The sequence below is a fragment of the Periplaneta americana genome, chromosome 11 (genome assembly GCF_040183065.1).
Source record: "Periplaneta americana isolate PAMFEO1 chromosome 11, P.americana_PAMFEO1_priV1, whole genome shotgun sequence".
Lineage (NCBI taxonomy): Eukaryota > Metazoa > Arthropoda > Insecta > Blattodea > Blattidae > Periplaneta > Periplaneta americana.
The window spans coordinates 21,766,752-21,792,877 of NC_091127.1; the positions used below are offsets into that span (position 1 = coordinate 21,766,752).

The following is a 26,126-nucleotide window of genomic DNA, read 5'->3' on the forward strand; positions in this document are numbered from 1 at the left end:
GATCCCTAGTAAATTATATTTATCCTTACAACTGAGGGCATTGTTGTATGAATACTCATCAACGGAGGAGGCATATTCTGCTGTGGTGGACCCATCTTGAATTTACTCTGACGGCCCAACGGTGGAAGTTGGTCCATCTGATGCTGCTGTATGATTTCCTCAATTTTCTGGACAGCCACTGCAAAGTAACCGATAGGTTACTTAGCGTACATCCTGGAGCAACATCACTAGTATTATAAGCTAGCAAGAAGCACACAACACATGCAGCAAACTAAAAAAACAATGACAACATGCAGCTTAAACAGAAATAAAACCAAAAAAATTGTAGTCAAAAGTTCAGAGATGCAAGCAACAAGACTGTAAAATATCTCAAAATGTTGCTGAGAGGTGAATATGTTACAAATAGCATTTATTTTTCATTTAAGAAAACTATAGCTGTAGGGATTTCATAAGTTACTTCTATTTTGTAATAAGTTGGGATGTTGTTTTATTTGATTGAAAGATTTCAAGAGGACTTCCAAGTCCATTCTTCATAACGTGTTTATACTACCTACCGGTACTGTAATTTAATTCACTAAACTGACACACAATCAAAAGCGTCAACCTTATGAGTAAGGAGCAGATTCCTATGTAATTAAATATTATTTTTGCGTGTGATAAAACACAATTAACAAAGTTAAAAATTCCGAACATGAAGTTTCAAGTTTAAAACCCGAATTTTATTTCACATAAAAACACATTTTCACAAAAAAAATTATGTAAATACATATTTTCAGGAAATCTATTATAAACACATAAATCTTGGAGTTTTTTTACTTAAATAAACTTTTTACAAGAACTTTTAAATATTTCAAAACTAAATCAATTATGTCAATCAGAAGTACGTTATCTTTTTAAGAATTCTTGGTTGCTTCGTGTTTCTAAGCACTTTGTGGTGTATCCGTGATCCATTTTTGTAATAGTATCGCCTCAAGTTCTGAGAATTGCTAGGCAGCATATCAGTGTTATTATTAGAGAATAAATTAACATGGACAAGGAGGAGAGATCTTGCAACACATAATTAGGAATGTTTGTTGTTACTGAAGATGATTTCATTCCACTCTTTGTTGTGAAACACAACAGATAAGAGCTCCGGTATGAACATTTAATTTAAACAAATCTCTCGCCTCTCCCTCATGTCTATCAATTAAGGCAATATATTTTGTTGTGATTCCCTGTTATCGGGCTTCGTCAATCGATATCCTTCAAGATATACTGAAAGATGGTTGTTTAAAAAACGATTTGGCTTTCCTATTAGCAAATCTAAGCTTTTTGTGTGACACCATAAAAAAACTCGAAACATCCAAATACCTATTGCCTGAAACAGGGAGGTGCGTGCCATGAAAATTAAACTAAACTCACTACCAGGTTCAGAAGTACAAGTACTAAGGGACAAATTCCAGAATGTGTTTGGGAAAAACAGTGGATATAAAAAAAATGTGTAAAGTTGCTCAAGTATTGGAGGGTGTGCCTGTAGGTGAAATTGACGGTGTTAAATATGCACGTCTGACGTCCTGTGATGTGGAAAGATCATTTTCACAGTATAAGTCGTTGTTCAGAGATAATCGGCATGCATTTGTGATGGAGAATTTGGAGATGACCTTTGTAGTTCACTGCAATTCTCGGCCAACTACTAGCACTCAAGTGTGGTTGGTGAGTACCTAATAACATTTTTTTTTCCAAACTAAGTAAGGTATTTTTGTCATATTTAAAAGATTTTTTTTTTATTTTTAGCAAATATTTTCATACTTTTTAGCACATAAAAATAAATATATTTAAATTTTTTAACACATAAAAATCCGCTCCCTACTTATGAGTATTACTAGTGACATCAGTAACAATAAAGCTGAATTTCATATTCAGTACTCTCATTACACTTACTTACAAAAACACCAGGACATATATTTATTAGGCTGACCAGCCTCATGGTCTAGTGGTCAGAGCTTCTGGCTATAGTTCATGAGGTCCCGGGTTCGATTCCCGGTTAGAGCACAAGAATTTTTCCTTAAAAAGGGGATTATTCCTGTGTTCGTCTATGATCTGGAATTTAGGTTAAGTTTAGATTTAAGACCTCTCCTGGCACCACATTATCATAATCATCCCATCACATCATCGGGGTAATGTAACTCCGCCTTCCAGGTGCCCTAACCTCAGAAGTGGGTTACAACTAAGCCACGGCCAGGAGAGAAGACCAGAAATGTCGAAAAGACAACCTGGTGGCATTGGTTATAAAAAAAATATTTATTAGGCTATTAGCTTATCCATAATGGTAAAGAACCAAGCCATTTCTTGCAAGGCCTTTCCGAGCTCCTTCATCCTATAGTTATATTTTTCTTCTTCTTCCTATCACGTATTAAGCCTGGTGGTCTGTTACAGTCTCACTCCATCATTTCAGTGTTTCATTGTTATATTATTTTTAACAATTCTGACCACAGGGAGCTCTGGTTCCCCTGTGGCATGGTTAGTATAACCAGCCTTCTATGGCACACCCTGGTAACGACTCTGTAGGTAAATTCGTCTACACAATTGGTTCTATTCTTATCTTTTCTAAAGATCCATGCTTCTATTGATTGGATTGATGCTAATATCTTGGTTTTTAATATGATCAAATCTCGTTTTTCTGGCTATTCCTCCTGGAGTACTCATTACCAAAATTTGTTTACTAGTGTCAGCACGTGTTTCAGCTACATATATGAGAGCTGGTATTACAACTCAGTATATTCTACGAGGGTCATTTCATAAATAATGCACAGAACTGTGAAGTGGATGATGCAACACCAATGAAAATTCCAATGAGCAGCCAGAAATCTTGGAGGTACCGTACCTCTCTTCAGCTTTTTGCTAGATGGCCTTATACATGCATTGTCTCAATATATGCAACAAGATCTTGGACATTATCATGACAACTATCTTCTACTTGGTCCAAAACTTCTACATCTTTCAGTGGCACAAGTGGAAGGAACAGAAGGTAATGAATTCCACAAATACGAATTGTAGAGTTAAATCAAAGTTCATACCTCGTGCTGCAGTTATCAAATGAACAATACTTCTAGATGTGATTTCATATTACGTAACAGAGAGTGCTCAATTCTGAGGTGTTTGGTCAAAACATAACTCCAAAAAAAAAACCTGTTTTGAGATACAAGCATTTTATTTGCACTTTTCCTATACAAACCATAATTCTAGTTTACATAGAAATGTGAATGAAAATGACATAAGCTTAGATGGAGATATCACGGCTATACTAAACAAAAGAGAACTGTTTTTTATATAGGGCTGCACTTTCAGCTAAAAAAGGCCATTTTTGGAGATTATCATGTTCTGATCAAACACACAGAATTATGTAAGGGGAAAAATTTGCTCAAACACAATTCCATTGGCCATGTTTGTTCACTTGGCAAAAATTGAAGAGAAAAAAAAAATTATTTATATGCATTAAATAGCTAATAAAACAGACCAACATATTTTCGAAGAAAATGTTACTAATTCTGAGACTTAATTAGATTTTCAATTGACCTAAACCTTCTGGCTGCATTACCATATAACCCTGGGTCGAATTTCATGCAATAAATGCTGCTCAAACTACATCCCAAAATAGAATGGTAAAGGGATGCCTATTTCTTTTTGGTTAAAGCATTTGCAGTCACACAGTAAATCTTGTGACATCGAAAACTTTTCTTAAAAGATGTCATTCAAATTGGCATTCATCAATGCTAACAAATTGTGGATAGATTTCAAACATATCGTGAATGTAACATAACTGATCTGTATTTGATAATAACAAGTACCAAAATTAAATTGTATTGGTGGAACCACAAGGAGAAAGAGAACATTAGTACTTAACAATAAGAAAATATTGCGACTATTTAAAAAAATATTCTTAACATGGAATAATAATAATAAAATAAAATAATACATTTTATTATTACTATTATTATTATTATTATTATTATAATTATTGGCTATGACTGCCATCAACATACGAACGAAAAATTAGTGGACATACACTTACAATGGAGTTTGGATAAAAAATAAAAGTGGACAAAAAGGTGATGGACGGAACTCATGTGGGCAAAAGTCTGGGAACCCACATAATTATCTAAATTGGTACACTTTGTAACTATTTGAACTGAACATATTTCATTTCAATATTACAAATTTTGAAATCCAGTCTATAAAGTTAACACTTCAATTGAATCAGTGAGTGGAAAAAGGGAATAACTACTTTGAACCCAACTTTTCAGAAAACAAAAAAAAACTTTCTACAGCTTTTCTGTTAAGTTTGATTTAAATGTTGTTAACAGTAAAAATGTTCACTATTGTTTGTAATATATATATTATTACCACACTTTGCTCTATGCCTTGTTAATATTCGTATACAATTGTTTTAAATTTTAAAACTTATTTCCTTTTTCCACTCAATAATCATACATATACTTTATTAGCTTCCTAGCCTCTCCTCCAGTTTTTTCCTTCTTTAAAAATGTATATAGATGATTAAACAGGTTAATAACGACTTCCACATTACAATTTTATGGAAAAAATATACAGAGTGAATCAAAAGTCTGGAACCATATATATCTTCCATATGCTTGATTTTCGATTGTTATAGGTGTTACCAGTATTTGTAAAACCAAATGCTATACCAGTGACACATTCGATTCTAGCTCTCTGCTATCTCAAAAGCCGCCATTTTGAATGCACCTTTGAAATTTTAAATGGAAAGAGGGTCATATAGGTACTCAAAATCATCTGAAATTTTCTGAGAAAAACAGTGGTGCAATTCGTTTTGTAATATGTCTGATCGTTTTCAAGTTATTTAAAGATAACTGTAATAATGACACAAACTTTAGTTACTGCATCTACAGATATTTTGTAACACGGTACGGTACTAAGGAAGCTTTGGAAAAGGTGTTTTTATGCAATTATGGTAATTAACTTTTCCTGCTTTACTGTTCGGTTAATCTGTGGCAGTTTCAATGCATTGTTGTTAGAAAGATTATGAATACAGAATACTGTATGTACATATATCCAAAGCTTGTGAAGATAAAACATCTCCTGTACACGAATAAAGGAAAGTGACAAGTTCTGCATGTAGTCGAATAATAACCCAACAACATTTCCCCTTTGTTTACATGTATCAGTTACTTCCTGTAGCTTATTATTGGTTTATTATAAAAATTTTCCAATATTAGCTGTAATAGAACAGTATTGAGTGGAAAAAGGGAACTACTACAGAAGTTATTTCCTTCTTCCACTCCACACAAAACAGACATGAGATTTTACGTGGGTAAGAATGTTAGTAATATTCCCTTTTTCAGCTCATCCAATGGGTCTATCATTGAGGAACAAAATGGCTATCTCAGTTCAATTTAGCAAAAAAATGTAGTTATTCCCTTTTTCCACTCACTGGTTCAATTGTTTGCTTATAATGCAAAGTTGATAGTAATGGAACTATAAACCACGACTTTCTGTTTTGTTTTTATAAAATAGGAAGTGCTGAAGTATCCTAGAATATACTGGGGACAGAACATCTAGAAGCTTGGAGACGGTTACTTTTAAGCGGTCCGACCACCCCCTCCTCCCGCACTAGCAGGTACGCTACCATTCAGCTGCAAAACATTTTCTGAACGGAAGTTATTGTATTGTGAGAGCGCAGCTGGATCAGTGAAAGTAGGTGGTCAACGTTTTCAGTTTGTAGTGCAACGAACAATTCTGCTATGTGTGGGTTCTTCTGTAGTGACGTCAATGAAGCCTCTAGTTGTTCTGTCCCCGGTATACTAATGAACTTGAATTTTATATTGTTGGTCTAAATATATTGGGTCTGTCTGGAAAGTTTTCGGTCATTTAACAAAAATCCACAAGAATGAACTAGTCATGAGGACATTTCAAAAACTATAAACACCATAATGAAGATTCCTGATGGGCCAATAACAGTGTTACTGTGGCATTTCAACTCACCACCGGGCACGATTGTCTGGCAAAGCACCTTTTTCGTATTGGAATTCGACCTGAACCATATTGCCCTCGAGTGATTTACAAGTAGCAATGGACAGAGAACAACTATGACAATGTCCATCGCTGAAGTCCATCTGTGAAAGTCATCACTAGGGACCGGATCTTTATGCACTAAAACCATTTAAAATATGAAGGTAACTATGCACTAAAAAGTGGGGAAAATATGCACCAAAAATGAAACAATATGCACTTAAAACAGGTCACATTATTCATACTCCGTTGAATAGTCACTATTTTCCGACACCCATTGTTTTTTTCTTTCTTTTTTTAAATACGCACTGCCAGACTTTTCTTTAGGCATTTTCGTAAACGAAACCTTAAAGAAAAAAGTAACACACTATCTGAAGAGACCTATGAAGATCAGCCCTGTGGGGCTACTGCCTGGTATTATGGTCAAAGTAATGCAGGAAAATTCCACCCCCTCCCTTTCGAAGTAGCTAGCTACTTTGTTTGTATTGTAAATGGTAAAAGCAAAGTCCCGTTACTTGGAGACTAGGAAGTAGCAACTGGCAAGTGATATCCAAAACACAGATAAAACAAAATTATTAGAGACAAGATCTATTGAAATTGTCCTTAATTTCAAACATATATGCCGAAATATGTTATGTTAGAATATGCTATAATATCAATAATCCTCGAAATATGCATTTACATATGCGCGTATGCATTTTTAAAAATTCACTGCGGGCTAAAGCAGGGAGATGCATTGTCACCTCTACTTTTTAACTTCGCTGTAGAATATGCCATTAGGAAACTTCAGGATAACTCAGAGGGTTTGGAATTGAACGGGTTACATCAGCTGCTTGTCTATGCGGATGACATGAATATGTTAGCAGAAAATCCAAAAACGATTAGGGAAAACACGGAAATTCTACTTGTAGCAAGTAAAGCAATAGGGTTGGAAGTAAATCCTGAAAAGACTAAGTATATGATTATGTCTCGTGACCAGAATATTGTACGAAATGGAACTATAAAAATTGGAGATTTTTCCTTCGAAGAGGTGGAAAAATTCAAATATCTTGGAGCAACAGGAAATTAAACGCAGAATAAATATGGGAAATGCCTGTTATTATTCGGTTGAGAAGCTTTTATCATCCAGTCCGCTGTCCAAAAATCTGAAAGTTAGAATTTATAAAACAGTTATATTACCGGTTGTTCTGTATGGTTGTGAAACTTGGACTCTCACTTCGAGAGAGGAACAGAGATTAAGGGTGTTTGAGAATAAGGTTCTTAGGAAAATATTTGGGGCTAAGAGGGATGAAGTTAGAGGAGAATGGAGAAAGTTATACAATGCAGAGAGCTGTACGCATTGTATTCTTCACCTGACATAATTAGGAACATTAAATCCAGATGTTTGAGATGGGCAGGGCATGTAGCACGTATGGGCGAAACCAGAAATGCATATAGAGTGTTAGTTGGGAGGCCGGCAGGGAAAAAGACCTTTGGGGAGCAGAGACGTAGATGGGAAGATAATATTAAAATGGATTTAAGGGAGGTAGGATATGATGGTAGAGACTGGATTAATCTTGCTCAGGATAGGGATCAATGGCGGGCTTATGTGAGGGTGGCAATGAACCTCCAGGTTCCTTAAAAGCCAGTAAGTAAGTAAGTCATCACTATTGGGAAGCTAGAGACCTAATGGGATAATAATATAAAAATATCAATATCCTATGCCATTAAAAAAAAAAACATTAAAAATTGCTTACCTAGGGCAGTGATACAATACTCCTGTTCAAAATACTTCCCTGGGAACATTGCACACTTATACTCACCCCAGCATCCTTTCCAATTTTTAAAACAGTCTTCGAAGTTCTCTTTCAGAATCACCTTCAACTGCTTTGTTTGCATTATTTTTAATTTTGTTCATGGTCTGCAATCTGTTCTACCTCTCTATGGTGAGTTTAGTTTTGAAGCCAGATGTCAAAGGGATCCAAATATTGGCTGTATGGAGGCTAACAGATCTGGGTAAAGTAATGCTTTGAAGGAAAAAAATTGCAAAAGAGGTCACGAATGAGCAGATGCATCGTCATGATGAAGCAGCCAGTTGCTCAAAGCTGAGGACATTTTTTTTTACTGCATGCCTCAGTCAGCAATTCCAATTTTACTGCCTGGCTTTGAAAAAAAGAACTCATAGTGGAAAACGCATTCATGACAGAAAGAAAAGTCAACATGTTATTGATGTCATTCCAACTTTGCTGCAAATTCTTTGGACAAAGAAACTCAGGCTATTTCCACTGATGAGACAGGTTTTTATTTCCAGTTCAAAGCTGTAAACCCATAACTCAGCTCCAGTTACAACCATTTTGAGGAATCATGGATCAGTGTAAGCAGTTTCAAGCAAGTTCTGTGCTACTTTAGAGTGAAATTTCTTCTGCTCTCGTGACAGGAACCAAAGAATGAATTTTTCCATACCGTATCGACATGCTAGTTCAAAAAGGGAACAACTCAAAATTCAAAGTTTTGAGGAACCTGCATGGTGCTGGGAAAAAATGAAGGGTCACTGAAATTACTCCAAATTCTGTTAATGATGTTTCATATTTACTATAAGTTTCAAATTGGAATATGTTCATTGGTTTATTCTCAGCAACATGAAGGTTTAGACTGTGGTTCCTCAAAATTTTTCTATTTTGAGTTGTTTCCCTTTTAAACTGGTCCTTCGATATTTCGTATCATCAAAATCTCTGAAACAATAGTCTGTGGAACCCTCAGAAGTTCTTATATTTCTCTCACTGTCAATCGCAGATTTTCGTAGATTACAGCCTGCACAAGTTCAATAGTCAGGAATTCTGCTCGCTGAAGGTTTTCCAGAACGCAGACTGCTTTCAATGGACTCCCAGTCATCTTCGAAGCATTGATACCACAATTTTAAATGGGCTTTACTCATTCTATCATTACTGAAAGTCTTCTTAATTAATATATTTGAATAATTTCTGAGGATAAAAGCTCAACTTGAAAGCATAAATTGACGCAAATTTGCTAATCTATATGCTCGGTCATTGTAAATGGTCACATAGTACTCAAGCTGACTCAACTGCATTTCACCACAAAATGAATTGTGCCACAGAAAGTAAATTGTTCACAGAACCAAATGCACAATAAAATCCCCTCTATGTGGCTGCCAGTTGCACAAAGTATGTGCACCCAAAACATTCAAAATCGCAAGATACTTTCGTAATTTAAGAATATTCATGCACCATAATATTAAACTTTTAACTGACCACTGTGTACAATGTTTCTAATATAGCCTATATTTAACAAAACAAAATAAAATCGTACATGACTAAGAAGGCAACCGTCCCAGGTCATGGAGCTTGAATTTAATGAAAACGCATATTTAAGATAATTTGCGTTCGTGGTACAAGGAGCAACGATTTTCAAGTGAATATATTTCGTAACCGAGAAAAAAGCGAAATGCACGACTATCACCATGTTTGTTAACAAACGAAAATTAGCTTAAATATGCATTTTCATTAAATTCAAGCTCCACGATCTGGAAGATCCCTTGTAAGTAATATCTTATCTGCCGCAAATACCTTCACAGTTTGAAACACCTTCTTTTTGACTTCCCCATTATTGAAGCAAAGAGATTTCAAATAAAGGCACATCTTCTTGACTGTAACACCGAATACAGGGCTCCACTATGTGAAGTAATCAAAAAACCTTGTTGCTACAGACAATTTATAGACTTGCTGAACTTTATCTTTAAAAGACTGTAGATACATATTTCACCATTATCTGTGTAAAAATAAGTAGTATAGATAAGTAGTATACCGTATAACAAAAACTAAAACCCTAGCATACCGCTTGGTGAAGTAGGGTTCTTTTCCGTGGATATTTAATAATAATAATTAATATCTTATTTCACAAATATTACTGTATTTTACTTTAATAGTTATTTATTTCGAAGGTCTGATCTATCTCAAGTTTGAAATGAAAAAGTAAAAAAGTACAGGAATTCTACTTGTTTGAAATGTTATGAATAGCTAAATCGACCTTACCAGTACTAACCAATAATTGACAATCAGATGTCACCATGTATTTCACTTCAAGTTCACTTTATACTTAATTCTCCTCGCTATCAGTTTATTCTGCTATTTTCTGTTTATATCCTCCTGCTCTCTATCAGTCAGGCAAATGAATTTAGTTATTTTTAATGATTACAAGTATGATTCTGTTTCTTTTACCTTTCCTCTTGAAAACATGGTAGACATATTTGTGAACCTGCAGCAGCAAAACATATGAACTTATAAAAAAATGAAATATAAATATCCTTCTAAGGCAAATCCAGACTACAGCTGCATAGATAAATTTTGTTACGTAACATGTCTCAGCAACTATAGTGAAAAACCTCTGTTCGTCTTTTTTTTAGGGGATGGGGAATAAAAACGAGATAAGAGGAAATGATAATTCTGGAAAAACGTTAAATTAGCGTTTTTATGCACATAATAAGATGCCATAATGTTATACACACACATCCCACTGTTACCTACAAAATTTAAGATGAAATACAGAAATAATCGATTCATTTCATTTAAAGATTACACTGGGTAACAACGAAAATGTTTCTCTCGATATTTTAATTGTTTCTGATTCAATTTTTTGCGCTGATTTCAAATCTGTAATTATTTTTTCTGAAATGATACCGGTTCTAGAAATATAACGATATTCTTCATGTTTGTCTACGTTGAAGCATGACTTCTAGAGCTGATTGCAGGAATTCACCGGACTCTTTCTGTTACGTTTGTGGATATGACATCGGTACAAAGCAGAAGAAGCATAACATAAGACCTGGCACCAAATATTATACAGCTCACAATGCTTGCTTTGAAGTACCAATACGAGACCAAGACATTTCAAGGGCACAACATGTGTGTTGTGGTTCCTGTAATATAACTTTGGAAGGATGGCTACGAGGATCTCGAAAATGTATGCCTTTCGCTGTTCCCAGAGTTTGGAGGGAACGAACCAACCACCATGACAATTGCTGCTTTTGCATGGTCGATATGTCATCTTTGAAAAAGTTAAAACAACGAGGGAGATTGCAGTATCTGGATATCTCATCTTCTATTGCTCCTATCCCGCATGGTCAAGATTTACCAGTTTTTGAACCACCAGCCGTTGACTCAAACGAATTTGTATTGCCATATACCCGTCCCCGGAAGTGACTCAGACTTTAGTGACAGTGACCGTTTCAGCCAGAATCATTATTTTCGAAATCAGAAGGAACTAGATGATCTTATACGTGATCTTGAATTACCAAAATCGAAAGCAGAGCTCCTAGCATCCGGTCTACAAGTATGGAACTTGCTTGACGGAAGCAGGATCACAAAATATAGGAAGCGGTATCAAACTTTCACACAATATTGCGGGATACAGCCATGATTGGAGACTATGTGTGGGGTTTGGTCAGGGACAGTAATCAGCAACACAAAAGGAAAGCACGATCACATCTGCATTTCTAACATACTTAATTCAAGACTGTTATTGTATAAATATGTATTGTCCATCGTAAATATTATATTATATAGTCATTATTCTTTCTGGTAGGCCTAATAAATATGCATATTACTTAAACATATACACTTAATTTCCCAAAGAACTATTGATGCTACATTGAAAATACTGATATTTCTGAACTCAGTGTGTGATTTATTGATATGAAACCAAAAAATCAGAAGAAACAAAAAGTTGCTCAAAATTTGTTACCCAGTGTTATCTTACATAACGTAAAATCGTAATGGATATACCTCGTAATGTTTTATTCTTGTTTGCACTTACACTGTACACTACAAGGTTGCCACCAAGCAAAAAATTTTCGCACTACATTTTTCTACATAAAGGTACTAGATCATACAAAAATGTACTATATTAATTTTTCTCTGAAACAATAATTTGTGTTCATAAGGCAGCATTTTTACACAAATTTACATGCAAAGCTTGGATAAGTTATGCATATGTGAACTGTGTAATGCTTAATATCATAATCAGTACTTACCAGGTGGTAATCTGTGTTGGGATGTTGGGAAGTACCGTAAATCTGTTTTTCTAAAGACTGAGCATGACAATAGGTTTGTTCGTACAGCAGTTTCCAACAGTTTGCAACTGTCATGAGCATGCGCACTTGGAATTTACGAGCAAAAAGTTGATGTGTGCATGCTCATGACAGTTGCAAACTGTTGGAAACTGCTGTACAAACAAGCATATTAGTGCTGTGATAGGAAAAACAACTGAATATTACATAGCATGGGAGGAGTGTTGCTATGGTAACAATGTCTGAGTTGCCAATGTTACAGTTCTGACGTGGTAGCTCAATAGCTCTCTTGGCACTACTGTACAGGACTGGTAACTGTGTCCGCGGTCTTGTTGGTGAGGAAAAGGTTTTCTGAGGGAAGCGAAGAGGAAGGGGGGAGTTGAGCTTAGTGGTAAACGTACTATTATGTGTGCAAGAAACATTTCCTCCATCTAAACCCCATGCTTTTCACGACTCTGTTTAGTGATTTTCTGCCCCAAGGAAAATTGATTTTTTCTTTAATTACCGTCAAAAGTTTAGGTATTGTCGGCACTCTCTTTTCTTGAATATAGAAGTCTTGTATTGTATTTCTTATAACACACTTGTCGAAGTCGTCTACATGCAGTATATTACGAGACATTATTAGTCTCTTCTTTCCTGGCGATTTCAGAAGTCTATCCGGACTGTTTTCTTTTCTTATCTTATGTTCCTTCCTAATCATCTTTATTGTACCATATCCCGCTCCAGTGTATTCGGCCGCTCTTTCAGTTGATATATTTAAGGGAATCCTCAAATGTTTTTGCACTCTTTCCTCATCGCACTTCTCTATGATGTTAGCTATTATTTCTCTTGCTTCACTATGAATAGTTGTGTTTGCCTTTCTATTAGCCACACTAAACGAAAGTGTTTAAGACTATCGTTCTTGCTAATATCGCTGCTCTATAATCTCGCACTATTATTTCTATACTATAGCTATACACATCCTATACTATTTTATCACTACACTACACTACACTACACTATACTAATCCTATACTAAATATACGCACTACACTGAATTTCACAGATTTACTGTAAGTTCTGAATTGAACAATGTAAAGAATACTGTAAACTCAAGTTGACTGCACTCTCGCAATATATATTCAGAACTGGTAGTTGTCTGTCAATGTCATAGCAAAGCCACCCCCATCCCGAACCTTTAGTACCTACCCTCTTCCCCGCGGTTGCGGCAGGCCCCTCTCACACGATCACAGTTACCAGTCCTCCACAGTATTTGTTGTGCACACAGTGTCAGATTAATACATTTCGTGTTTCATTCTGTCGAAAGCAGATGTCTACCACAAGTAGTAGTATCTCAAGTATTATTAACATTTTAGAGCCTTCTTGATTTCATACGAAATATGTCGGATTTTCAGTTTGTAAAATTATAGAATCTCGTAGATTGCTCTGTTGTATAAGTGTTGTGATGTCAAATAAAATTGCAGGATAATAAATAGTGAAAGGAAAATATATAAAATATATTGATTATAATCTTGAAGAGAGAAATTCAACAAAACAAAAAAGAGTAAATGTCAGCTTCCCTCTTGCCCCCACCTCCCCCCTGAATTTTCAGTTTCTGAAATATAGAAGCTCATAGACAGCTGTTGTGTAATAGATTTGTAATGTCAAATAAAACTGTAGGTGAAAGAAAATATATAAATATATAAAACATGTTGTTCTTGTTGTTGTTGGACCAATGCCTAGGCACTTGACAATGAAGTCTTTGCTATCTTTCACTCCAATATAGGCTATTTGCATGATGTGACCTTGTAGCAATGCTGTGCATCCTTTTGATGGGTTCCATTTTCAACTCTTTATTTGCATCACATTACACACATTTAGATGTACGGGAAATTCCTATCTTCTACAGGTGGTTTGCCAAACAATCATGACCTGTTATCAACCTGAACGTTGCAACAGCAGATTTACATGGCCCTTGGGGGATTATTTCGAGGCAGTCAATAAAATTTCCCAGGCTTTATCTTTTGCACCAGCTGAATTTTGTTGCTTTTGGGTAAATCTAAATTTACTTTTGATTAGTTGATTTATAGAATGAAATGAAGTATGTTATTAGATGATTGTAAAATTTCAGTGTCCTTTTTAGTGAGAAAGTCTGCTGTTTCATATCCCTTTATAACACAATGGGACAGAATCCATGGTAAAGGAATATTTTTTCTGTAGTTTAGTCAGGTAATACATCATTTTCTTACAATTCTAAATTTTAGCCCTTTTTGTAGACTGTTGTGAAATTATAGAAACTCGTAGACAGATGTTGTGATGTCAAATAAAACTGAAGGATTATAAATGGTGAAAGAAAAATATATAAAACATAGTGACTATGATCTGGAAGGGAGAAATTCATCAAAACAAAAGAGAGTAACTGTCAAAAGAAAAAAAAAAGTAGGAGCAGATCAAGTCTTCTGTGAGCTGAAGTTTCACATTCAAATATGATATGAGAGAGCGGTTCTTCATTCACCACACAGTCTGTAGATTGAGTTTTCTTTCATAATATCCACTGTATGCAGATGTTTTATCTGGGTTCAATGTCCTGTATTCAGACTTGTTATTCTAATGTGGTCTGTAAAGATGCAGAAAATTTACATAAGCTTATTGTGTCAGAGCCCTCACCCCCCACCACATTCCTCAAGTATAATATGGTCTTTCTTTTTGTTACACCTATACTGCTGCTGTCATTGATAATTAAGGAGGTGGTGTAAGTGAAAAAAAGGAGAAGGAATCTGATTTTGCTTCCAAATTTTCCCCTCTAATATATTTTCAGAGAGTGCCTGGCCATTTATGGTATCTTACTATGGAAGATAACAAATCAGAAAGAAATCACAATAGAAATCAAAAGACGAAAGTGGAATTGGATAGGGCACACAATCAGGAAAGAAGATGGAGCAGTAGAAAGAATGGCTTTGGATTGGAACCCCCAGGGTAGTAGAACAAGAGGAAGGCCAAAAAATACATGGAAGAGAACAGTTTTGGAGGAAATTGCTAGGGAGGGGAAAACATGGAGCGAAGTGAAGAAGTTGGCTACAAATAGGGTCTGATGGAGGCACTTTGTGAATGCCCTATGCTCCTCATGAGGAGATACAGGAGTTTGATTGATTGATTGATTGATTGATTGATGGTATCTTAAGTTGAAAGTACTGAACATGCAAAATGGGGAGCTCTTATATTTAGATATCAGTTTGGTAAAAGACAGTCTATTGCCATGTGAAATGATTTGTAGAATGTACACACAGCTATGATTTCATTTCATAATTGTATCAGTAATGTGAACAAAGACAATAACCAGTGGCACAAAGTGTGCAATGACTACACGACAACACTAAAAGCAGGACAAAACTACGCCAATTTCAATTTAAAGGAAGGAATGTCGCGAACTACTGAAGCACTGACAATATTTCAGTTCATAGAACATTTTTCTTTCTTAATCTTACAAAAATCATACCCTAATGCAGAATCAAAATGAAAAATGTAAAAATAAATAAATTAGTCTTTCCCTTCTTTTGCTATAAAACTTTCTCTTACAATCAATTGCTTGCTTTGTCGCAGCCTGGATATGCAGATAGAGTGGTCTCTCCCCTGGGTTTCTAGCTCGCTCCTCCTGGCTCAGGTACCGTCCTCGTGTAGACACAGCAGCACCTGCATCATAGCAACAGTAACATATTATCACTTATTTAGGAGTTGGAAACAGTGCAGTAGTTTCAAGATAGTTATTATATTCATCTCAAAAAACCAACTTTTATGGAAAACGCATTTAACCAATATTGCTTCGCAGTGTCTACCACGATTAAATCTCTTGAAGATCATAGCTAATAGGAAATGGGGATCAGATATTACGACAATGCGTCTGTTTTATAATGCTTATATACGATTAAAATTGATCTATGAATGTGAAATATGGGGAAGAGCATCAGCAACTCATCTACAAAAAATTTCTGTTCTTCAAAACTCAGCCTTAAGATTATGCCTAGGAGTACCAAAAACCACATCAACTGTTGCCCTAGAAATTGAATGTAATATTCAACCAATCAGACACTATATGTTACAAAAGGATCTAAAAATACACTTAAAATTGGAAGCCTCATCCAGATCTCAGATGTTCTTCAAACTGCCAGATGATATCCTGTGTAATTTCTATAAAATAAAAAAAGAAGAAATACCAATCTATATCACAGACACACTCATTGCTAAAAGTCCAGTTGTGAACGAAATATCTCAATGGAAATGGGTGATTCCAGAACATAGCATACAAATTCCAGGAAATCATTCCAAAAATGATCCTCCATACATTCTTAAGTTAGATGCCATGGAACTACTCTGCAGCACATACAGACGTGGACAAATTATTAACAAAATTTACGATTTTTATGATAATTATGTTTACAAAATTTGACTTTTCAATTTAGACTACAGTTGACAATTTTGCATATTTCTATCATACAGTAGATTGAAATAGGCCTATGCAAAAATGTCTACTGTATTCTAAATTGAAGAGTCAAATTTTGAAAAAATATATAATGAAAATATTCAATGTTGCTAATAATTTGTAAATGTGCAAAAATGTCAACTGCACTCTAAATTGAAGAATGAAATTTTGTAAAAATATATAATAAAAATCTTCAGATTTGCTAATAACTTGCAAATGTACAAAAATGTCAGTGCAGTCTAAATTGAAGAGTCAAATTTAGTAAAAATTATTATAAAAATCTTCAGTTTCGCTAATAATTTGGAAATATCCGAAATATAAACTGTAGTCCAAATTGAAGAGTCAAATTTTGAAAATATACAATACAAATCTTCATTTTTTTTTAATGTGTAAATACGCAAAAATGTCAACTGTATTCTGAATTGAAGAGTCATATTTTGTAAAAATGTATAATAAAAATCTTCCATTTTGATAATAATTTGTCCACATCTGTATAAGGATCACCTTCATATTTATATAGATGGATCTCTAAATCCTAATAATGGGACATCAGGAGCAGGGTATTACATTCCAAAATATCAAGAAAGTTATTTCATACCATGTTCATCCTCCTCCAGTCTTGATACTGAATTACTAGCTATTGATGTTGCTCTTCAGTGTGTTACTCAAATTTCTGAAAAATCTATTTACATACTTACCGACTCAAAGGGGGCTCTATATTTAATATAATTAAATATGTACCAAACCTATATGCACACAGAATTATTCCAATTCAGAAACAACTAAAAGAACTCCAAAAGGAAATACCTGGAAACGAGAAAGTCGATGATATTGCAAAACAGGCAACATATTTGCAACCAAGACCTCTTCAAGTGATATCTCTATCCAATGCTTTTGCTTCAGTAAAGTCTCATTTTACAAACCTATGGATCACCAATTGGCTCTCTTCTGACAAAGGAAAAATTTTACAGTCTGTACAAAAGAAACCAAATGACCTGGAAAAGTACAAAAACTTGCCCAGACATGTTCAAACATTTTTAACAAGAGCCAGAACAGGTCACATTGTCACTCAATTGTATCTACACCGATTTCACATTTCTGATAATCCTACTTGTCTGTGGTGTAATAATCATGATGAAGATCTGGAACACATTCTTCTATAATGTCCATCCATAAACCACAAAAGAAGTAAATTAAAATCATCAGTACCAGTTGCAAAAGACACAGCCCTGCAGTATATATTGACTACACCCCACCTATGGCTACTAGCAACAGGCATCATTACTTCAGCATAAAAATGTTACAATACTGGTAATACATATTTTTGTAAATAACACTATTTGAATTCGAGAACTTCTTTATTTGAAAATGAAGATCATTTTTAAATGTCAAGAGAGACCTATGTCACTGTTGTGAACAGTGGATATTGGTGTTTAGGATGTGTTGTGGAGAAATATGAAAACAATGATGGGATAAAAGTGAGATTTTTATACCCTTATGGACCAACTATTTATTTACAAATCCACATCATCCTGAAGAGCAAATTATATCAGTGATGTCTATTTTGTCATTGGCTAATCCTATATCAGAAAATAGACAAACTTCAAACTCTCAAAAATGACTCCAATGAGATATAAATAATTTCTCTGAAAAAAAATACTCTGAAGTGAATACATCTATAAATTAAGTCTCCAATGAAGTAACGATCATCAGACGAAAGATCGATGTATCCAACATGACCTTGAGTTGCAGCATGTGACACCATCTAGCAATACGCTGGAAGAAGGAAGTTCACATAAAATTGTAGGTTGCAATTCAAGAATGTGAAGCAATAGAACATTCACAGTGGTGTCAAACGACTCGTAATGAACCAGTACTAGTTCAATGGTGTTCCACTTCATAACGAATAAGAAATACTCGCAATCTGACCTAGACTAAGCATCGAACATGCGATATTAATAAACACCTTCCTTAAAAAAGATTTCATACTTCAAATTATGTCACCACAATGTATCTGAAACAAACTGGGTAAGTTTGAATTAACTATAAATATGAAACCTACTCAGTCTAAATATACAAAAAATGAAATACAGAACTGTTATGGTCTCAACACATGACGTGTAAGATTTGTGCTGACAGGATAATTTTACAGTGATGAGATACAGAGTAGACCACTATTTACTCTGAAGGATTGCTTACTAAGATGTTTTAAGTGTAAGGTCACTAAAGAATAAGCCTGTATACTACATTTAAGTGTACGAAAAGAAAGAAACTGGTTTAAGATTCTCTTCTATATGTATTATTAGTGTGTAAAAGTGAAAACTGCGAATATTCAACATCTACAACTATTTTCCTTCAGTCATAATCACATATAAAAGTGACTATATTTCCCTGCACAGTGATGCATGTATTAAGGATTAAATATTTAAGTCATAGTCTGAAAAAATTGAAAGCTGTAAACTTTTTCCTATGTAATGCAGATAATATTTGAAAGACCAGGGCTGAAAGTGTTAAAACACAATCTACCTGAAAACTGGTTTATCTCCTCCTGGGTATGCCCCTTTGTGAGAAGATTGCGAGCTGCTATCGGTGCCTCGTTGATTTCGTATTCTGACGTAAACAAGTCAGCTGAAGTCCGGAAACTATTTCCTACCTGTAAATTAATTTATATTTTAATGCCCACTCCTATGCCTAACAAAGCGGCATCGAAAGTAAAATATATAATTATTTATTCTACACATACCTTTATAATCTGGGGCGCAGGCTGTTTCAACTTTCCCTTAGCAATGAGTACAGCATTAACTTTGGCTGCGGCCTCACAAGCAGCCTCTAAGCTACTTCTGCTGATCATATCCCTGCATCACAATTGTATTACACAGCTATTAATAACTTACTGGATTTTACAACTGGATAGACAAAATTGGCATAGCACTACATAGGCAATGCTAAGGCCTCCTTGAAGGCATCAGACACCTACAATTCTGTTCATTACACCTTCTGGTACTCAAAAGGAAAAGAGAGAGAGAGAATACGCGAGGGGGGGGGGGTTGTGTGTGTGTGTGTTCGTGCGTGCGCGTGGGTAACTTACGAGGTTTTAATTTGACCACAAGTATTAATTAAGTGGTTGAGCACCCAGTTCTAGTACATATAAGTGAAGTGATGGTATAGATGGAATTTCAATCAGAACACGTGCATATACAGGGTGTCCACATGAAACCTTTAAAATTTCAGATGTAAATAAATTAATTGAGACACAATATCAGGATGTGACATGTTGCTGTGAAAGTGGTGGCTGGCTGAGAGATGGAATCGCATGCCTTGCATGTAAGCTTTTTGATAGGTTTTTTTATTTTTATTTTAGTAGGTTATTTTACGACGCTTTATCAACATCTAAGGTTATTTAGCGTCTGAATGAGATGAAGGTGATAATGCCGGTGAAATGAGTCCAGGGTCCAACACCGAAAGTTACCCAGCATTTGCTTATATTGGGTTGAGGGAAAACCCCGGAAAAAACCTCAACCAGGTAACTTGCCCTGACCGGGAATCGAACCCGGGCCACCTGGTTTCGCGGCCAGACGCGCTGACCGTTACTCCACAGGTGTGGACTTTTGGTAGGTACCTACATAGATAGATAGAAAGCGAGTTTTCGTAAGGTAGAGTATCAGTAACAATTTAGATTTGATTAAATCAGGCTTTTGGTATGTTTTGCATATACGCATTTTGCTCAGTAAGTGGATGTAGATATTATATTATTATTATTATTATTATTATTATTATTATTATTATTATTATTATTATTATTATTATTACAAATTATGGAATGATGATAGAGGAAACAAGATTATGCTAAGGGAGTAATATAGGACCTACTCTAATATAGTCTGAATTGGACATAAATTCCATTAGAACTCAAATTAAATATCAACGTATCGTATTTTAAATAAAACAACACATAACCCGAAAACATACTAAGTGAAAAGCACAAAAGTACGTATTTTGTTATAAATCGCTTTCAAACTTATGACTATAGAAGTTAAAATGATTAGCCTAGGCCTTAAGAACGAAGTCGTACTACAGCCTACACAAAATATTTATTTCTGTAACGTTAAAATGAAACTTACAAAAATGTCTTACGGAATCAACAAATTGTATTATAGATACAACCACATTCTTCGTTTGTATCTCCTTATTTGTCCAATAAAATCACATCTCTATGTCTAAACATTTAGGGCCTATGCTTCAACTGTGGGATAAAGAAAGTAATGTAATGTGGATTTTTTGTTTAATGGCAGGGCCCATAACATGCTATGAAGGTGAAAGCGATTGAGTGTGATTTTTTGTTTTCTATGTTGGCAGTTCAAATACGTCGGTGTCTATTCCAAAATCGGCGGAATCCGCTCAACGCTCGTTTCACCCTTGGTTTATAATATTGCATGACAAATGAGACTTTATATGAATATCTTATATGCCATGCAACTACTAGTTTCTATTTTTTTTCAAGAGATGTCTGGAAAATTTTTGCAACGTTTTATGCTACTACATCCAATTTAAGACATTTATCCATTTAATGTACGGTTTCTTGTCAATAATTTATTTTCCAAGGACAAATTTATCTGTGAATGTCAAATGCGCAACATCACGCTTACGAAATGATATTTTTGTGTCAACTTATTATGAGTGCGCAAAACAGAAGCGATGGAGGTAGAGGGGAATGAAGGAAACCGTAAACTTAATTATATTTATCTGACATGTTTCACATTCACCAGCCAATAATTCGGCCAATGAATAACTCGGTAACTAACCACAGCAGTCTAATGGCATCATGATTATAGCTACTTAACGTGAGCGATCAATAAAACACGGCCATCTTAATCAAGTAAAAACATATTTTGCAATGATTAAAATATAAAAATGTTTGGGAAACCCCTAACATACCGGTCTATAATATTTTAATAAATTTTGCAAGTATCTGAGTGCCTTGATTCACATTAACCTCCAACAGGATAGCTATCCAGACCTAGGCATTCTTTAACCCAAACTAATATAACCAATTCTTCCTGCAGAATACACATTCGTACAGAACAATTCAGGGCACAAACAATGAAAACTGCAATTCAAAGATAATTTCAATACTATAAATTCATCTTACGTACCATCGACAAATTACATGAAAACCACTTCCATAAAAAAAAAATAAGTGTCTGTACTTCTAAAAGCTTAAAGACAGTTTCTTTACTATTTTCTCAACAGTCTGTGCTTAATGTATACACTTGTGAGCACTATCACAATTAAAATTCTGTAATTCAAATATTGCAATTCTTCTTAACAATAATCTAGTAGCCATTTTCCATAATATTGTTCAATCAGTGCAGCCAATATGAAATATTACATAAAAAATACTTTCAGATAAAATTAAATATCCTTTTGAACGTCATAATCAGAAAGTTCTAAATAGGAATTATTACAGCTTAACATGTATTACGATTTTATCTTCGAAAGCAATATATAAATTATCTAATGCGTTTAATCACATACCTCGTCGTAAATCGTTCATTTCGGTCATTACTCCAGGATAACGTACCATAACCAGACCAGACACGCGTGCTTTGATCGTCTTTTTTTTTCTTGCACATAATTATATGCCTTGACCTACCATCTGCTTTTAAAGTACTATGGGTGTATTTTAGTTTAGTCCGTTTAGTCGATTATTTTCTTCGTAGTAAGGCACATCTTAGCCTATTTAGGCCAAGGTTATATATGAAACACATTAATTGTTGGTATGTTTAGTACGTCTTATCATATAGGCTGTGATTTGATATATATAGGTGTCAAAAGTACACCAAGTGTTAATTACATACGACACAACAGCTCACGTAAGTAGGCGTTATGTTTTATTTTCTATTAAGCTGGTGAGATAACGTACTTGCGCCTATGATAATATTGGACAATAAGCAGCTGATTAATAACAATAAAAAGTACACCAACACCTGCCTTCTTTCTTCCATGGAACAGTTACATAGGACCTACGGTCCTTAATGTGGGAATCAATTTATGCAAATACACTTGTTTTGAAATTACATTATGATTATTTTCAAACTGAAATATGATGCCGAATTAAGAAAATGACAGTTTCTGTATCTTCTGAATAAGATAAATATATATTATGTGCTTCTTCCCTATAATAAATACTATTCGATTCTCTAAATATTACCAATACCTGTTCATATACTTATTATAAAGATCACACGTTATTCTACCTCAGATTAACATGGTTTCGTAAGTTATATATTTTCTGTAAGTATGTATATGTCTCCATCCAAGTGATTCACTGTTTATAAGACATCGCAATAGGTCTGCATTGTTCATTCATCTCAGTTTACAAAATTTAGATCTGATAGAAAACTTTGTACCGAAGATTTCATTTATTGTCGGACTTTTTCACGACAAAACGTGACAATGTACATTGCACTTGGGTGTGAGACTACATAATGTGCCTCACATGTCATATTTCGTGAAGGGTGTGAAAAATATTAATAAACCACAAGTTCCTATAAAAGCAATGATTTTAGAAGCCACAACAGTATTTTACGAATTTTAGTTTTGTGGCAGACTTACGCATTACAATTAGCAGGTCAACACAGTACGTTAGTTACTTAATGACTTTTAAAACTATAGACTATGTTTAGCTCTAATGTGTGTTTTAGGAAAAACTAAACTCATAGGACTAAACTACTCCATAACTGCTTCTTTTCCACCAAAAATCTCTTAAGATACCGAGAATCGAACTCTGGCACTACTGTTGAGAAGTCAGCTGACCTGATATCCAACACTGAAGACACCTTGTCAGTTTAATGTTTTATTGGCATAATGTCTTTATTTATTAGCTTAAATTCATCATCTTATGACAAACTATAAAGATAATAGTATGCTCTTATCCCTTCTCCCTACCAGCGAATAGGGATTATAAAGAATGGACACTTCGCGTCAGTACCTTTGATGTAGCCGGACTGATTTCAATGACCTTCAAGCCAGCTATAGCGTCAGATTCTGCTTTCTCCCTAGAGTTGGCGCTGACATCACACCAGCTAGCAGTTGACACAGCGGAAATATAACACATACAATTAATACATCTAGGTACATTATGTACTCAAATAAAATAAATTGGATCCATAAAATAATAAATCCTTCATTAACTGCAATGTCTAGACTCTAGAGTTCCTTTATAATGAGAGTTGAGACGATGACTCCAACAACAATTAAATGAAAATGGAAAAACAAAACTCTTACGAGAAGTAAAACCATATACCTATATTATATTATTATACAAATATTAAACGAATTCGATACTTAATTTTATAATGTATTATATTATTTTATAATATAATTTATTATACCTGAAATATAAAATATTATTATTACAACTAGTTTGTCACTGAGAAATAAGGAAAAGCTGTTAACTTGAATTTATTTGAAGCAAAGCGTTACTGGATTATGCAATAAGGTAGGCGATGTTTAGATCCTGTGCCTTAACTCTATTCTCAATAATTATCTTAGCGTATGCTCGATTACACTACATCTAGCGCTTGAAAGTGGAACTAGCCGCTGGCGCACAGAGAAACAAAACACAGGAAAATTCGCTCAGTGTCCATTCTTTATAATCCCTATTCGCTGTCCCTACCCTAGCTGGGTAATGTTGATTATGAAAGGGTATGTAAATCGACAATGATAAAAGAGAGAGAGACAATGATATGTAACGAGTATCAGAATTTATTATTTTTTGTCTTCACTGCATGCATTCACTTATAACTTATTTGTTTTCACAACACGTTTACAAGAAATTGATTCAAAGGGCAATAAACTTTATCATTTGAGTATGATGTTGAGATAATGACACTCAACAAGTTTTGAAAAACAATTATTGTAACAATGCACGACTACAAATAGGATTAAATACCTATAGTGTATTTGGGCTATCATCAATCTCTTTTCCCAGGTTTTATTTAATTTTTTTTACCGAGATCGGCGTTTACAGTTAAGAAAACTACAGCGCTCATATCACATATCCTGATATCCTTAGGACGTAGCCTATTAGAGCCTGTATCTTTGGAATATCAAGGAATCAGTGACAAACTGACTATACCGGTACCGAAAAAATTGATAAGAAGCAACAATTACATCAGAAAATACTGCAGTAAGTTAGAAGGCGGCGGGTATGATCTGTTATAATCAAACATTACGTGACACAATTTTGTAGATCTTGAAACTTCCACTGTTTGATTTATAGTTTTCTCTACTTTTATTTGTAATCTCTTTAAGCATTTTGTTTGTTCAATGTCAAACCCAAACTTAACAACTGGCAAAGTTCCAGTCGAGTGTTGGTTAGGTAGCTTCCTTACTATAGCGGTAAGTCTGCCAGAAATAGGAGCATCACTTTTGTGACCTTAACTTCACAATGACATAACATAACGCCATTTACGGGACAGGTGAGGTTTAGTCACACCTTCCCGCTGTTCGTGCCGGCTATTACCGAGATTTCACAACATGTTATTGCTCGTTAGTATTTGCTCTTAAATACTTATTTACATTGGGTTTTCTCAATAGATATGCCTATTTACTCTTTCGGCACGTTTGGTAATAGTTGGTAGCAGACGTGCTTGGCCTTGTGCGAAAGAAACGTTATGGCAGAGGTAATAAATATGTGCATAATATTATCAATAGTCTCTGACAAAGGAAGACTCGAGGCTTTGTTAAAGCAGTGCGCGCTCTCTTGCTTCTCAATTCTATTTTCACCAAAACTGCATATGGTTTCCTCAGTTACTTCCTGTAGCTAATTCCATTCGGCATAATATTATTCTGGCGAAGTTAAGGCCATGGGCCTTCTCTTCCACTTAGCCAGAAACAAAAGAAGCTGATACAATTTTACAGACTAATATTTAAAGAACACTAATAATAGTACATTATGCAACGAGCCTATAATGATAGTAATTAAGAAGCGAGTATGGATGTTTATGAAACGAGCGCAAGCGAGTTTCATAATTTTCATACGAGCTTCTTAATTACCATTATAGGCGAGTTTCATACGACTTTTTATGCTCGACCATATTTCTAACTTGAAATTATTCAGATGTATACATTTTATTTGTATCTGACAAGATCGGAAGTGACCTTGTTCTAGGTCGTGAATTGTGAGATGTGCGCAGACGCGAAAGTATTGATTTTTTTCCGAGGAACAATAATTTCATTGACCTTGATGTAATCCCGTTAAACTTGGTATAACCTTGATTATTGAATTCAACATTGAAAAACGAGATGACAAATTGAATTTATTTGAATATTATTTACAATTAACGCTAATTATTATAGTAACAGAACATAACCTTCTGCGACAGTATTGGATTTCCAGCCTCCGTGACTTTTCGCTAATTCTCTTTCGATTGCATATCCGAGAATAATCGATACTTGCGGTTTTATAACGGTACAAAGCTGACTTATCATTGGCTGAACACCTGTAAGCTGAGTTGTCATTGGCTGAAAACACCTGTACTTTAATGAGTAGGTGTACTTTAATGACATGCATTAAAG

General features: G+C 34.7%; 2 protein-coding genes across 13 annotated transcripts in view; one reads left to right on the forward strand and one right to left on the reverse strand.

The window, feature by feature from the left end:
• LOC138708871 (uncharacterized) overlaps window positions 1-26,126 on the reverse strand; it is a 151,882-nt gene that overhangs the window by 58,807 nt on the left and 66,949 nt on the right. For 7 of the 11 annotated variants that reach the window (XR_011334779.1, XR_011334778.1, XR_011334780.1 and 4 more), the window contains exons 3-6: window positions 19,288-19,399; window positions 19,071-19,197; window positions 15,644-15,757; window positions 30-178 (exon numbers count right to left, since the gene is read on the reverse strand). Coding sequence is in view for 8 of the 11 variants with exons in the window: in XM_069839138.1 (XP_069695239.1) it covers window positions 30-178; window positions 15,644-15,757; window positions 19,071-19,197; window positions 19,288-19,399 (502 nt within the window). In the remaining 3 variants the exon portion in view is untranslated. Of the gene's footprint in view, window positions 1-29; window positions 214-15,643; window positions 15,758-19,070; window positions 19,198-19,287; window positions 19,400-21,697; window positions 21,897-22,079; window positions 22,193-26,126 lie in introns of those variants that run through there. The other 4 variants (XM_069839136.1, XM_069839137.1, XM_069839139.1 and 1 more) reach the window with 4 other exon arrangements.
• The window catches only part of LOC138708873 (OTU domain-containing protein 7B-like), a 54,785-nt gene continuing 50,936 nt past the window's right edge, over window positions 22,278-26,126 (forward strand). For both annotated transcript variants that reach the window (XM_069839141.1, XM_069839142.1), the window contains exon 1: window positions 22,278-22,417. The gene's annotated coding sequence lies outside the window, so the exon portion shown is untranslated. The remainder of the gene's footprint in view (window positions 22,418-26,126) is intronic.